This window comes from Dipteris shenzhenensis, chromosome 26 (genome assembly GCF_047967505.1).
Source record: "Dipteris shenzhenensis isolate YYH24624 ecotype China chromosome 26, Dip_SZ_1.0, whole genome shotgun sequence".
Lineage (NCBI taxonomy): Eukaryota > Viridiplantae > Streptophyta > Polypodiopsida > Gleicheniales > Dipteridaceae > Dipteris > Dipteris shenzhenensis.
Window position 1 is genome coordinate 42,646,010 of NC_141621.1, and position 15,483 is coordinate 42,661,492.

Genomic DNA, 15,483 nt, shown 5'->3' on the forward strand with positions numbered 1-15,483 from the left:
TTTCATTAGAAACTGCAACATCTGATCATGTAGTTACATTTCGTGGATAGCTTCCACCTAAAGCAATTCTATATTTGGTAAGTCATCTGATATGCCTTCTATCAATACCTCCAATCAACTTAGGTAATTCACAATCTAATGTTGGTTACTTGGTGTGTGAATCACCGTATAATCCAATTTCTATAGCAGTAGTTACATTTCGTGGATAGCTTCCACCTAAAGCAATTCTATATTTGGTAGCCTTCTATCAATACCTCCAATCGACTTAGGTAATTCACAATCTAATGTTGGTTACTTGGTGTGTGAATCACCGTATAATCCAATTTCTATAGCAATAGGACCGATCATGCAAGTCCCCCTATGGGGCTATGTCTTATACACTAGGTAGTACGACAACCTTGATAATCCACATGAAACAAAATTTTATTTCCAAGCAAATAGTGATGAAAAAAAGTAATGGAACTTGCTAAGTCATACACCATTCCAAAATATTCTTATTTTGTAATGGAGTAAGCTTGGGTCTATCGGTGTCAAGGTTATTAGATGCATCAACAAAGACATGGAAATCCAACTTCTAATCTAGAAATTGCAATATTGGGGCCACGACCAACATCTTCTTGAGAAAATGGGATGCCTTTTCCTACTTCTTGGCCCAAATGTATGGAATATCCTTTTTGGGATTTTTTGTGAGTCATGACAAATACACAAGAAGTTTGTTATGCGACTTCAACTACCCAATGAACCACATTAATTCTTTAATGTTCCAAGTTGCTTTTGCATCCTCAATGGCATCCACGTTTTGAGAATCAATTGCTATTCCATCTACAAAAATGATATGGTCTAATAGAACACCTCTATATTTTATGAATGTGCACTTGCCAAATTTAGTTAAAACAAAGTCAGAGTTAATCAATGTGCTCATCCCCATTCCCAAACATGTTGAAGTCATCCAAAAATGCATTCATGAAAGTTGTCAAAAATGGGGTGAAAACTTAATGCTAATTTGATCTTGATGATCGAATTAATCTGATCTCGATGATCAAATTAACATGTAGATTCACACTAATTCGATTGAATTAATGTGTAGAATCACACTAATTTGATCCCTGATATCAGACTAGCATGTAGGCTCATGTTAATCTAATCCCCAAGATTGTATTAGCATGGGCCTAGATGCTAATCCGATTCCCGGATGAGATTAGCATGAAGTGAGATTTGCATGAAGCCACTGGACATTTGCATGAGAATTGATCATAATGATAAATTAAATAAGTTTCTTTTTTCTTTCTTGTTAAGAGACTTTAAAACTAAAGAAATGAAATTTTTGGTTTCAAAGAATTTGCATGAATTCAAACGGCATCAATATTCTACTTAATTCGGTGGTTTTGAGGCCATTTTGTTTACAAGCATGGGTTTGGAAACCTATCTGAGGTGGGAGTAGGAAGATATTATACATTTTTAGATCTTATGTAAAACTTCAAGAAGCCTTTTCCCATTCTTTGCATATATTTTTTTGAAAAATATAATGTTGCCTTTGTAGGCTCTTCAATCTTTTTAACAAGAGTAGCTCTGTTTTATATTTTAAAATGTGCTATGTTTTGTTAAATCATTTATTGGATTGAATGTTGTCTTGCCTAATTTGACATGTAGAAGATTTGAGTTCTTTGTTACCACTAATCTCATGAACGTTCTGTCAAAATAGATACACTTTTACAAATAGGACAATTCAATTCCTCCTATTTCAACTTTATAATAACTTTATATGTCTTCAAAGAATACATATTAATTGTTTTATTAAAATAACAAAATTACATAATATTTTAAGTTACACTATGCTAGAAATTGCTAAAAGATTTAAGTGTTGTGATTATGAGAAAAGCCACGCGTGTATTTTTTTATGCTTTGAAGAATGAAAGTATGGACTTTTTAAAAATTAATAATAATAATATGTCCAATGTTTGGACCCTTTTTTTAATATTATTTTTTTCACAGTGATATTGTGCAGTGCTTTTTTTTAATGTTATTAAAAAACTCTCTTTGTTTTAAACCAAAAAAATGAATATTCCATTTGTTTCTTGTTTGTGCGCAATATTACCCACTTTATATGCAATAGTGTTGAGGGGTACGTGGGATCAATTTATTTTCACGATCTCAAGACTTCCAAGCCTCATCCGTTTCTCCTTTGGTCAACGTTGACATGATGGACTCTTAGAGAGACTCGACAAGTTTTACGTTTGGGATTTGGTGATGCACAGAGGAGGAGCGACTGGCATTTTGGTAGGCACCACGATGTTCAACCATTCCCTGGTTATTTTGCACCTAGAGCAGCCGCGACAAGGGCTTCCCCAGAGACGGATTCATATCCTTAATTCCCTATTATAGGAGCCGGAGGTACATGAGGCAATAGCAATGGTTTGGAGTCGGGCATATAGAGGTTGGGCCTTGTGGGTCGCAAACGCGATCCAGAGGAGCAGTGAGGAGCTACTGTCCCAGGCTTTGCATCACCGCACCTCTTCTAGGTGCATACCCAGGGTCACACTGGCTTGCAAATAGACACGAGTGCATGTGACTTGACCTCCAAGAAACGAAGAGCCGTGCAGAGTTCTACCATTCTTTCGGAGCGTACTAGGTGCAATAGCGTGACAAGATGTCCAAGCAATTCTTTCAAGCCATAGGACCCCGATCAGTGAGTTCACAAATAAGAGATTGAGAGGGGTGGAGTAAGACCCCTAGGAGATTCTTGATATGACCACGGATTTCTACAAGAGTTTGTTTCAGCTCGGTTTTTGCAGCCCGGGAGGCTCTTTTGGGCCCATATCCTAGCAGTAGTGTCTTAAAGCATGAGTAGACAGCTAGAGATACCATTCACAGATGAGGAGCTCTCAAAGGCTCTGAGGCTTTCCCTTCGCAAAAGTGCACCAGAGAGGATGGATCGAGACCGACTTTCTTCGATGCTTCTGGGAGCACACCTACAGCCCTCTTCGATTAGCTTTACAAGTTATTTTTAATGCAAGCTCCATCGCAGTCTTTGAGTCGAGGCTAGATTTGTTTAATCTCGAAAGGAGGAGACAGAGCTGACTTACGACAGTAGAGGCCGATCGCTCTCTGTTGGACACTGTGTACAAGATCTTGGCCAAGGTCTTGAGTCTACGATTGAGTCCCCATCTAGTGGATATCATTCATGACACACAGATGGGGTTTGTTAAAAAACGTAGTATCTTGGACATCATCTTCACCTTTTGGGAGGCTCTAGATTAGGCTTAAGAGGAGTGGCAGCCTCTTTCTTTTCTTCTCTTGGACTTTGACATAGGAAGCTCCAATCAGATGCTTATTGGTGGCATATGAGCAATACTCTCTCTCTCACGCTCAGTGTGACAAGATTGCCCGCCTGCGCCCTTCCTCTTTCTTTTTGTAGTAGAGGCGATGGGCTATTTCCTACGCTCCACGCCATGGGTCTTCCAAGGATGAGGCTCCCAATCCACCAAGAGGAGGAGTTGCTAGACTCAGAGTTTGCAGATGACACATCACTTTACGTGGAGGATTCTATAGAGAGCCTCGAGGAGATTGGGGAGGCTCTATCGACCTACTATGTGACATCTAGAGCCCAAATTAACTTGGCCAAACCAGTTGCTTTTCTTACAAGGTCTAGGAGGAGGTTGGGGGCAGCCTTGGGCTTCAAAGGGATCCCATGAGGTTAGACAATGAGATACCTTGGATTCCAAGTGGGTAGCAAAGCAATAGATTGCCCCGATACTCGAGAGTGTGCAATGCAAGCTTCTATATTGGAGCTCATCCAAACTCTCTCTAACAGGTAGGGCCCTCGTGGCCAACTAGGTCCTTGCCACATCCTAATACATAGCTTCTTGGTGGTGCTTTCACAAGGGTTGCATGGGACAGCTCAAGCACTTTGTGCACAACTTCCTTTGGGCAAGATCGGATGGCACTCGAGACACTCGATCCAGGTTGGCATGGTAGGTTGTGATTATGCCACAAGCCCAAGGGGGCCTTGGTATCATTGACCCAGTGATGTAGATCAGAGCCCTCCTGGGTGTGCTGGTGGTACGTGGTCTCACTCCAAGCTCCGAGCCTTGGAAGCCCTTGCTTTAGTGGAGGGCTTCTTAGGAACAACCCCGCACGAGTGGACAGTGGCAACAGTCCTGTAGATGGGTTTTTTTAGAACGGAAGGGTTCCCCCTTGATGAGAAGCTTTTTTAGAGCTAAACGCGCTTGTTAGCAGGGCTCGACCCTCATGCCATGAGGAATTTGATCGGTAGCCTATCATACGGCATCCCGAGGTCCAAGATTAGGAAGCATGTATGCTTGGACAGCAGACACATATTGGCTATGCACAGTGGAATAGTGGCTCCAATATGTCTTTTGGGACTTGAGGACAACCCCCTTGGGACGAGGAGGATAGGGACTCTTTTTTCTCATATTCACTGAAGAATCAACATTAAGAATTCAGTTTCTCCTTGTTCTTGAAAGGAGAAAAATAAATTCCCTTGATTATGTATGCTCTAGGTGATTTGTGCAAAATGTTTAGATTTACACAAACATGTTTATAATATAAGCCTTTCCACCCTGCTTTGGTGACAATGAACAAACATATGCATAGGAACAAAAGCATCGAGCACGTGTAATAGCAATGAACCCATTCCGCACAAGTCAAAGCTTATCTGTTTTGCAAGGATGTGTTGCGGTTTGAAAATGCTGGAGTTCTCAATCAGTTGGAAATTTGAATATAGCACAACCCAAACAATAACCAGTATGATAAAGCAATGTTTGAAGATCTTATAAAATAGTAGGACTATACCCTTTCAAGATGAACTCATTGCGTGCAAAAAAGAGAGGAGAGAGAGAGACTGCCTCCTTTAGATATCTTCTTTGCTGTATTTAAACAAAGTCTATAGTTACAGCAATGCTTGTATCATTTGGTTCTGTCCTAAATGCAAGGAGAGCTCGAGTTCCTTGATGGATCCATTATTTCTGATAAAGGCCACCAATATTTGCTCTTAATGTGTCCCCCCTGGCCTTTCTTTCTTTCCAACAACAAGACAATTTGAATGCAAGAAAAGGTTTCTTCTAAAAAGATTCACGGAAGGCTTAGACCTATGCACAAAGCGGGCTTGAAGACACCACTAGCGCAAGTTGTTACTGAAATTTCCAGGGGAAAAAGGACCTTGAATCATTTGAAGTTTAAAAAGATGGACACGGCACCCAATTAAAATAGCCTTCACATCCAGCAGCATTATAGGTTCTGTTAACTCCCTACGTCTTTGTTCGCTGTTGAATTTGTTGCAGTAATGCCGCAGCAAGTTCCAGAGTAGCTTGGAATCTCTTGTGATCTTCATCAGAGTCTCCTTTGGAATTACTCTCTGCAGAGAGCTTTTGTTGTGCCATTTGAAAAATCTCACGTTGCTCTGCCTCTGTCAATATCTCCTGGCCTCCACCTTGAAAAAATGGGCCTGGTGGATGGGGCTGTTGCCCTCCTGTTGCTGATGATGGTTCTGACATCACAACGAAGTTCGAGGGTGATATCTGATGCTGCGCATGATGCTGCTGGCCACTCAAATGGAACTGCTGTTGCAGATTTTGCTGTGAAACCTGTAGATTATCAGGATTGGACTGTTGTTGATGAGAGAGAAGTGATGTGAGTTGAGACAATTCATCAGATGGGGAGGATTGCATGTTGGATGGTGGAAACTGTGGAGGCCGAGGCTGCTGCTGAAATGATGTAGGGCCTGATAAATGCTGGCTAGTAAATTTGACCTGGCTTTGACCATGGCCTGGAGCTGCCATAGGGTATGGCTCTATAGGAGCAGAAGCCAGGTGTTTAGGAGGCGAGCCCATGAAATGAGAATGCATTTGCATGGTTTGTTCCTGGTGTGACCGCAGCTCACTAGTAGGAGCAAGGCTGAAACCACCACCAAGTGCTGCATTGTGCTGATCATACTGCATAGAGGGATATCCTTGAGAATGATGAGCCATTCGGCTATCATCTATAGCCATCCCATGACCTGAAGGATTGATAAGCCCCACTAAGCCCCTACCTAAAGCATTTCCAGGCATGCCTCCTCCAGAAGGAGCCATAACCCCAGGGGTAAAAGTAGCACCTGCAGAATTCAAGGTTTTGAGATTGGATTGCTGAGGAAGCAGAGGGTGAGTGTTCATCATCTCTCTTGAGGGTAAGGCATTTGGTGGCAAAGGCATGGCCATAACCTCGGACAAATGCCGTTCTAAAGATACATGTGAACTAGACCTCTGATAGCTCTCTTCCATCAATCCACCAAACGAAAGCAGCCTTTGTGTCTGCATAGGCTGAGGGAGACCTGTTTGCTCTGCTGGAATTTGAGAAGATTGATATTGTAGCTGGTGTAGCTTAAGCACTACTCCAAAGACACAGTTGTTCTTAGGCACTTTCAAGAACTGCTCTACAAACTCTGTTGGAGGAACTAAAAATAGTGTACTTTCATGAGAGAGTTTACAAACTGCTGCTCGCTTCTTCTCAGATAAATACAAAATGAATTCTTGGTATGGCCCAAAGTCCAATTCTCCTTGTGGCATAAATGAGACAACAGCAAAATCTCCCACCTGACTGATGTGCTTAGCAAGCATATCCAGGTTTGTCCTTGCAGTGCAGTTCAGAACTTCAGGGCTGCAATCACAATCACAAGTTTCAACAAATTGCAATCCTAAAATGTCAAGTAATGCTAAGAGTTGATGTGCATGCAAAAGCTCATGCAACCAACCCAGTCATTAGTAATTCTTCTAGAACAAGAAAGAAATTGAAATAGAGCTACTTACAATGTAACATCAATAGCCTTGCCGACTGACAAACCTCGGGCATGACAAACTGATGTGCCGCTTTTTGCGATAATGCCCTGCCATTGAAACTCATCCTTGGGTAAGCCAATAGGGACACCAGGAAGAGGCCAGTCATCCTTGATTAACCTAGGAGGCTCAACATTAGCTCTAGGTGAAGGCATTCTTCCTTGCAAACTATTCTTTGGACCTTCCTCATCTTCCCAAATTTCTGCGGGACCAAAGTCAGAACCATTCAGTCTAGTGACCCTAGACAGAAAATCATGAGATTTGACAACCTGAAATGGTTGCCTATCACCTCTGCCTCCCAAAGAGCCAGGTTCAATCAACCCTCCAACATCAGGATGTCCCCCACCCACCCTCTGCCTTTTAAGTTCTCTCTTCCCTGAAGCTTCATCCTGAATATTCCACCTATCCTCAAGTGGCATGTGATCGGGGTGTAAGAAAGCTCCTTCTGGCATTGCAGGGCTCCCCCAGAGCTCCATCTCTGATTTCAGTCCACGCTCAATTACTGGTCTCATTCCCCTACCCAAATCACTTCCGATATTAAGATTTGGTTCCAGCTCATAACGAGGACTTTGGAACAAAATACTTGCTTCAGTCATGTCCGCTCCAGACCTAGAGCTGAAACTGGGACTACTTGGCCTGAAAGTATTAAGGCCCAAAAATCTGTCATTTCTGGGGTTTACAAAACTGCCTGCTTTGGAAAGGGGAATGATAGGTGGCAACTCCACCTTTGCAGGAGCAGGTGACAGGAAAGTGCTTGTTCCCCGACTATGATCAACCGGACCCACCTCACTTTTTGCAAAACTTATGTTTACACGGGGATCATTAAAAAGTTTACCTTGAAGTGCATCCTTTGCTCTAGCAGCTGCCTTTACACTCTGAAACTGCACAAATGCGTAAGTGCGCCCTGGAAATGTGGTGATTCTTTCAATTCCACCAAAAGGCGCAAAAGCCCTATTTAGTTTCTTTTCATCTACCTTCATATATATTGGGAAACCTATCCACAATACCTCACTTGGTTCTCCATCTTTGTCCTTTTTTGACTTTTCTGGGGTTTTCATAAGACCATTTGAGGAAGCTGTTTGTGAATCTGTAGATTCTTTCTCTTGAGGAATAATTTTTTCATCCTGCAGCTGGGCCTCAGGTTTGCTATCCTGCAGCCAAAACAAGGACTTTCTAAATAAAACAAGAGAAGCAGTTGCCAGACACAGAAATTTGGTCAACAACAACCCTCAACCATTCATTCGACTGTGCTTCACGCTCCCCTTAAGACACTGTATACCTTCAGCAAGGTTCAATCACAGGACTACCATAACAGTTAGTACAGGAAGACCTTTAAACATAATATCTTCACAATGCCCGACAAAAACAATATGGAAGGGGATCCTTACTGATGCTTAAACTCACATAAGAAACTCAAAGCTTCAAACATAAATTTCATCATGCACATCATACAAAGTATGCCATGAAATTCCTGCTGTGGTCAGCAAAAGAGTGGTGCAATTAAAAAACTGCTTTTAGGGGCCAAAAGAGTGGTGCAATTAAAAAATATTTCTTTTTGGAGCCTAGGGCTTTAAAAGGGGGGAGGGAGCCCTTCTTTTAGGTTCAGTTGGCCAAATCAGTTCCAGAGGAGCCAGATCACCAATTTGGAGCTGCCAGAGCCTACCAGGTGCTGCTAGAGTCAAATCGCTCTTTGCCAGGGAAATTCGTTTTTACCTAGGGGCCAGTTTCAGGTAATCTAGAGCCTACTAGGGAAATTCGTTAGTTTCAGGTGATCCACGGCCTGCCAAGGAAATTCGTTTTTACCTAGGGCCCAGTTCCAGGTGATCCAGGGCCTGCCAGAGCAAATCGCAATTAATCCAAGAGCCTGTTGCAGGTGGCGATTTCTGCCAAGGTGTTTGTTCCAGTTTGCGATTTGCTTTTGGGCTCTTCCAAGTGCCTGCGTTGGTTTTAGAGCTGTTCTAGGAGTTCTTGACTTGACCACGTTGCTTCGGGTGAACTGCGACTTGCTTTTTCAGGCTTTCAAGCTCTACAGGAGATTTCGACTTGATTTCTGGAGCTTTCTGGTTATTGTGGCTGATTTTGGTATCTTTCCAGGCGTGGGTGTTCTATTCTAGGCTACTTCTGGGCTGTGCTAGGACGGAATCAGCTTTTCTCTGCAAGATCTTGGGTTTTCTAGCCTCGATGACCTAGCTCTGTGGATATTGGGTAGAAGGAGGCTTGCTTTTTAGCCTGCTTTTGCTGTTCCCTAATTGGTTTCTGGCTAGTTATTGCATTTGGGTTTCTTTCCTCGTGAAGAAGGGTTGATTTATGCTGTTGGACAGTGGCCAGGGAGGCTATAGATTGAGGCAACCCGTTGGGAAGTGTTTGGTTGTTTGATTGCACCACAGTTCAGCTGTTGAGGGCTTTGTCTTGCAGTTGTTCAGCCGTGTTTGGTTGGTTGGACAGTTGGATGGGCGATTGCAGGAGTGGTTCAGACAGTGCATGCTATTGGGGCCTCTGTTGCATGCTTTGGTTGGCTAAGGATACAGGATTGTCTAGTGATTGGATGCCGTTCACCGTTTGAAGTTGAGCAGGAAATTACAGGGTGGGCTGGACGGGAAGCCTAAGGGCGTTGGTCTGCCTGTGGTGCAGCTTCTCAGAGACCTTTGTAATCAACCACTTGGCTTCAAATGAATGTTAAATAAATACCACAAGGGGCGCCAGCGTTTGGGGCCAATCGGTGTCTTGTTTTTGAGTAGGAGCGCTCTAGCTCCCCTATGATTTGTGGTGTGGTGCATATTTGCTTGTCAATTTACTATGTATGCTGTAATTAAGTGGATCCCACCACCCTTTATGTTGTTGAGGCTGGTTTCAGCTCTTCATCATCTACCACTGTTTCCGCGATTCCTCCTACACAAGATCATATTAGATGAAATGGTAGAGATGCTCAAGATCGTGCCTTGATTGCATTGTCGGTTAAGAGGATGACAATCCCTCAAATCATATCTTGCAATACTACAAACAACGATTAGCCTCATTGTACCGATTCCCAATGAAGCACGGATTGCATACTTGCAGAAGCAATTGGATACTTTGAAGATGGATGAAAGGGAAATATGGATTCCTACTTGACTAAGGTCAAGGATTTCAAAGAGCAGTTGACCAACATTGATGAGGTTGTGCTAGAGAGTCATCTTGTGTCCACGACACTGAGTGGACTCTCGACTCATATCAAGGGTTTGCTACCACATTCAGTTTGGTTGCCATGGTCATTTTCTTGTTTTGCAGGAGGAGCAAAGTCGTGCCAATCAGAATTATGGCAGCCTAATAAGATTGCATTCATAAGATATGGTTGTTGACCTCCCAAAGATGCATGCGCTGTCCAAACACATTTGTGAGGGATGCTTATTTGGGAAAACGCACCAGTCTTCCTTTCCAAAAGATGGGAGTGTTGGTGCATCCGGTAAGTTGCACTTGATTCACAGTGCCTAAGGCATGAAGTGGGTCTCCAAACTCAAAAGGAAGATCAATGGCAGTGTTAACCGTTATTAGGCCCACCTTGTTACAAAAGACTATGGTCAACAACAGGGTGTTGACTTTGAGGAGACTTTTGTACCCGCATCACGCATTACGATCATTAGGAGCGTCATTGCCATGGCAACCCATCATCATGGCAAGTGCATGAGCTTGACATCAAAATTGCTTTCCTCCACGGAGATTTGCAAGAACAGTTTATGTTTCTCAACCTCTTGGTTTTGAAGCCAAGGGTCTGCAAATAAGGTATGCCGTTTGCACAAAGCATGATATATCATATGTTTTGAAGTAGGCACCCCGGGCATGGTATTCCGAGATGCATACACATTTATAGAGAGCAGTCTCTATGTGCGCAAGTGTGATGCTGAATTGCTGATTCTTACTCCATATGTGATGATATGCTCTTGAATGGACCTTCCACTCAGCATACTGCAGCCTTTAAGGCTGATTTGTAGCAGTCATTTGCTATGACAGATTGGGCCAGCTGCACTACTATCTCGACATTCAGTTTGCTCATGTTGAAATTTTATTATCATAAGTCAATTCAGGACAGCTCTTACAGAGATTTCAGTTTGAGGACTGCAAATCTGTTTTTACACCTATTGAGCCTGATTTTCGTTTCTCCATGGATAATGCTATTGAGCCATTTGATGTGTTGTATGCCTGATGTATCTATGTCATAAGAGGCCAGATCATCGGTATGTGGTTTCCTAGTTGAGCAGATTCATGCATAGTCCCAAGACACAGCATTGGCAAGCTGTAAAGTGTGCCTTTCGAACTTGAAAGGCACTCAAGGTTTGAGCATTCTTTGTAACCACGATTCTTCACTTATCCTACATACTTTGACAATTAGTGACTCGGCTCGATCCTATGACACTAGAGTATTGACCAGTGCCAACTGTTTTATGATTGGAGCTTCATGCATTTTTTGGTTCAGCAAAAAGCAGTCTACAATAGCTATAAAGCTAAGTACAAGGCAGCTTTCACAGCCACGGTTTCACAGCCACGGTGGAATGCATCTGGCTACGGAAATTATTTGCAGATCTTGATGTTGCTCAGACATCTCCCACCAAATCCATTGTGACAGTCAGAGCGTTGTAGCCATTGCACAAACCCCAGAGATTGATGGGCGTACTAAGCACATTGAGGTTCATTATCACTATGTCAGAGAGAGACTATGAACAAGGAATATTCACTTGTCTTATGTTCCAACACAAGGCAATTTGGCAAATATCTTCACCAAGGCGCTTTCACAAGCCAAGTTTGAAGCTTTTCAGCAAGCTTTACACTTGATTCCATTTGTTACATGATTCTACCATCCTTGTATTTCCATAGGCTGTATATCCTCTTGGATGAACGGTGCAACCATGGCATTAGTCTTAGGTATCTCTAAGACGTTTCCAGAGTACCTAATCCATACCATGGAGGGGGATTTGATAGGTATTTTAGCCCCTAGTATGGCCCTATAGGCTAGTGTGCGCTAGTGTGCACATTGTGCACTATTAGTTCATTAGCATAAAGTCAATCTTATAACTTAAAAATTTGCCCCATGGGTTGACTGGGCTAGGGTTTTAGGGTTGATTAGACCTAAAAGTGATGTACTATCACTTCATTTGTACTTCTCTTGCACTCTTGTACTGGTGCAATAGCTTACACAGCTCGTTTTTCAGCTTCGACGCTCAGTTTCTCAACAACGTAACACTTCTTAGGTTAGCTTGTACCCTCCACAAACAAACTGAACAGTCCACATGCGACTGCTTCTAGGAAGAGTGCACAGGCTGAGACAAAGCTCAGCAAACAGCCCTACGTTTGGTTAAAGAGTGGGTAAAGACCCAACCAGTAGGGGGTTTTATGGGCCCCCAAGGACTGGTCTGGTCAGCCAGTCCACAGAGAAACCCAGTCAGCCAGTCCAGAGACTGGGTTGGTTCGGCAACAAGCCAGTTGGGGAAATGTGGGGGCTACCAGACCCTACTTAAGCCCCAATTGTGAGGGGGCAGAAGTAATTGCACAACGCACTGCATTCTGCAAGACAGCCCTTCAGGAGTGCATCCCGAGGCACAAGAAGGAGCAGGAGAAGGGGGCAGCAAGGGCACTACAGTCAGCCCAGATCCAGCCATCAGAAGTGCACACCAGGCACTAGAGAGGGTGGACCAGATGCATCAGCAGAGTGCAGCAAGACACCAACAAAGATTCATCAGGCCCTAAGACGTCTGAAGGACTCAGGCAGTGAGCAGATCACAAAATGTGTAGAAGCGAAGCTGACTAAGTTTTGGGCTCCTCCCATCAGTGGCCTCAACAGAGGCACGCAGCAGAAGGAGACAGCAGCGGATCAGGGAAACTCTGTGTTGCCTCAGATCCAGCACTAGTGGGCAGCACCCAGCTATCCTCGTACTGTGGTTTGTGAGTGCACCATTTTGTAATACATTTGGGTCCTCTCTTGGGCATTCCTATTCAAGTATTGGTTGTCATATCTTGCTGTCTATTCCAGTTTACAATTACATGTATGTGTGTGATCTTGTGGACAACTCATTTTCCACTGTTGCGTGTTCTAACATGGTACCAAAGACTTGGACTTGAGCTAGAAGTACGTGCCCAGATATTAATCCAACAGCAAGCACATGTGCATGCACATGTGGACACAAACACACATGCGTGCACACACAGACACAGACACACACACACACTGTGAACACTGTGTGTGTGTGTGTGTGTGTGTGTGTGAGAGAGAGAGAGAGAGAGAGAGAGAGAGAGAGAGAGAGATTGCTCCACATGTTTTAAGCAAGCAATGGATTATAATTGACCATTTGACAGTCTATAAATTATGGCTAATGCTTTGATAGTATGTTCTATTCTTCTATAATTGAAGATTGAAAGCACAAGAGAAAAAAACTACTATCACATAAAATCCCAAATGTATGGGTTACCTTTTTTGATTGCGAATGAGACCTCCCATACTCAATGCGTAATTCATCCTTCCCTAGCTTCTTTCTATTAAGAGATTCATAAGCAGAGACTGCATCATCTGTTTTTGAGAAATCCACAAATGCACAGCTTCGATCCCGCAGAAAACGCAAATCTTCCACTACACCAAACTTCTTGAATTCTGCCTCTAATTGCTCCTTTGTTACAGAGCTACAAATACTCCCAACCCACAGATGCCTACAAGGCTTGGCCTGAAATCCAAAAACAAGTATTAATCAATAGCCCAATGTACTGCACTTACTTTCGAATCAAAAGAATGTGTATAATAGACCCAATATCAACTAAAGTTTTCAATTTAGGAGAAAAGCAATAAACTCTTGAGATATAACCTAAATCACATTATCCAGTCCATAACCATTGCGTCAAGATTTGGGTCTGCTGTAGGCATTGTGGGAAATTCCCAGCTGTATCAGGGTATACCTGGGTAAATTTATCCTCGTTGATTCTCTGCCATCCTCATCCCATACTCGCCAACAGTGGACAGTACATTCTTGAGTACTGAACCATAAACTTCAAGAGAGAAAATTTGTATTCGGTGACGAAATCACCTTGACATATTGAGCTCAAGGTGTGCATGCACGTGCTTAGTTTTCTACCCACCATATTACGCTCAACAATCATGATTACCCATCATGATTATGCTCAACAATGTTGGTTTAGAGTATTGGGTTGTGATGGCTACTTGAACAGGTCAATGCTGTGTTGGCAGGTCCTTAATTTGTGAAACCTAATATTAGACAAAACTACCTTGAAATAGCATGAAGAATTTAGGTGTTATACATTTTGTACGTAACAATAAAGCAGATGATCGTCGAAAGAAAAACAAATCTTTTCTACTCTGTCTTTGAGTTATTGAACCAACTGCTACATGATGACAGTGGGTATCTAGCATTATCTGTGTTGTTTCTAATCAAGCATGTCATAGGTTTATGTTGAGAAATGTCAATTTCAGATTATTCCTCAGTTGTGCCAAAGACTTTTCACTTGCGAAACCAGGATGATTCACCTAGAATCAACAATAAAAGTTCATATTCTCATAGTTCATTTCAAAACATAATACCAGTCTACTAGGAGCTTTTGATATCTTACCCCTTTTGCAAACTCAATCCTTATTGCAAGTCCTCCAAGAACTGCACCCTGGAGACCCTTCTTGGCATACACTGCATCCTCCACAGTTTTAAAGTTTATGAAAGCATAGTTCCTTGAAGAATAAACTGTCACACTCTCAATATCTCCAAACCTTGAAAATTGCTCAGCAAGTGCTGCTTCAGTTAAAATAGTAGAGACATTTCCCACCCACAAATGTCGGGATGGAGGTGCCTCCTGTTCATCTGTTTTCTGAGGAGGAATTTTCTGGGACAAAGAGTGGCTTTTGTCATTGGTGACCGGCCCAGAATCACTTGAAACCACCTTTTCTGGTGAGCCTTTCACCTGCTGAAATGTAAATCTATAAGTCTCTCTCTCTCTCTCTCTCTCTCTCTCTCTCTAAAATATACATCAATGGCGTAGGGCTAGGACCCATTGTGCAGCACATTAGGCAAGTGGGATACCTCAGTATAAGTTTCTAACATATTTTCTGTTTGGCAGAAATGAGTTGCCAACAGGAGCAGTGCTGGGGTTGCATGCCTACCTTCAGCTAGGTCTGAGCGCTTGTATCCACCTGATTAAAACCAACGAGCTTAATGGACACGTGAGTTAGGATGATATGAGGGCATTTTGACTTATACTATGGCAGATACCCCCTGATAGGAATGACCCTTTGTGCAGACTCGGTTCGGACATTGCTGAATTCTGGAAACGGGGGAGGTAGCCAAATAGCAAAGCACAAATTGGAGGTAGGATGCTGGATACAGAGCCCTTTTGAATGGACAAGGTGGATGCTGATGAGAAGGGTTGGGATCGCATTTCAGCTGATGCAAATGTTTCTGTTAACCACCATGGCCAGTTCCTGCTCGGTATAGCTCGCAGCAGCAACAGGCTACTAATCGCAAAGGGCATGGTTAAGTGGAGGGGCATAGGTGATCACACTTCAGATGCAGGGGAATGTAACATGCTAGACTGCGTGCTCTTTCATGAGGACTGCTTCTTTGGAGGCTCTCCCACTAGAATCAGATTATAGAAGCTCAAAGCTATCAAGGGCATGAGGATGCGTAGCAAC

The 15,483-nt window shown here is 43.0% G+C and overlaps 1 protein-coding gene across 4 annotated transcripts in view; it reads right to left on the reverse strand.

Moving 5' to 3' along the window:
• Window positions 1-4,838: 4,838 nt before the first annotated feature.
• Window positions 4,839-15,483, reverse strand: part of LOC147885109 (flowering time control protein FPA-like) — a 42,098-nt gene continuing 31,453 nt past the window's right edge. For 3 of the 4 annotated variants that reach the window (XM_087397327.1, XM_087397326.1, XM_087397325.1), the window contains 4 exons: window positions 14,415-14,759; window positions 13,268-13,516; window positions 6,804-7,981; window positions 4,839-6,654 (listed from right to left, as the gene is read on the reverse strand). In XM_087397327.1, coding sequence (XP_087253453.1) covers window positions 5,268-6,654; window positions 6,804-7,981; window positions 13,268-13,516; window positions 14,415-14,759 — 3,159 coding nt within the window. In that variant the 3' untranslated portion in view covers window positions 4,839-5,267. The remainder of the gene's footprint in view (window positions 6,655-6,803; window positions 7,982-13,267; window positions 13,517-14,414; window positions 14,760-15,483) is intronic. The other variant, XM_087397328.1, reaches the window with a different exon arrangement.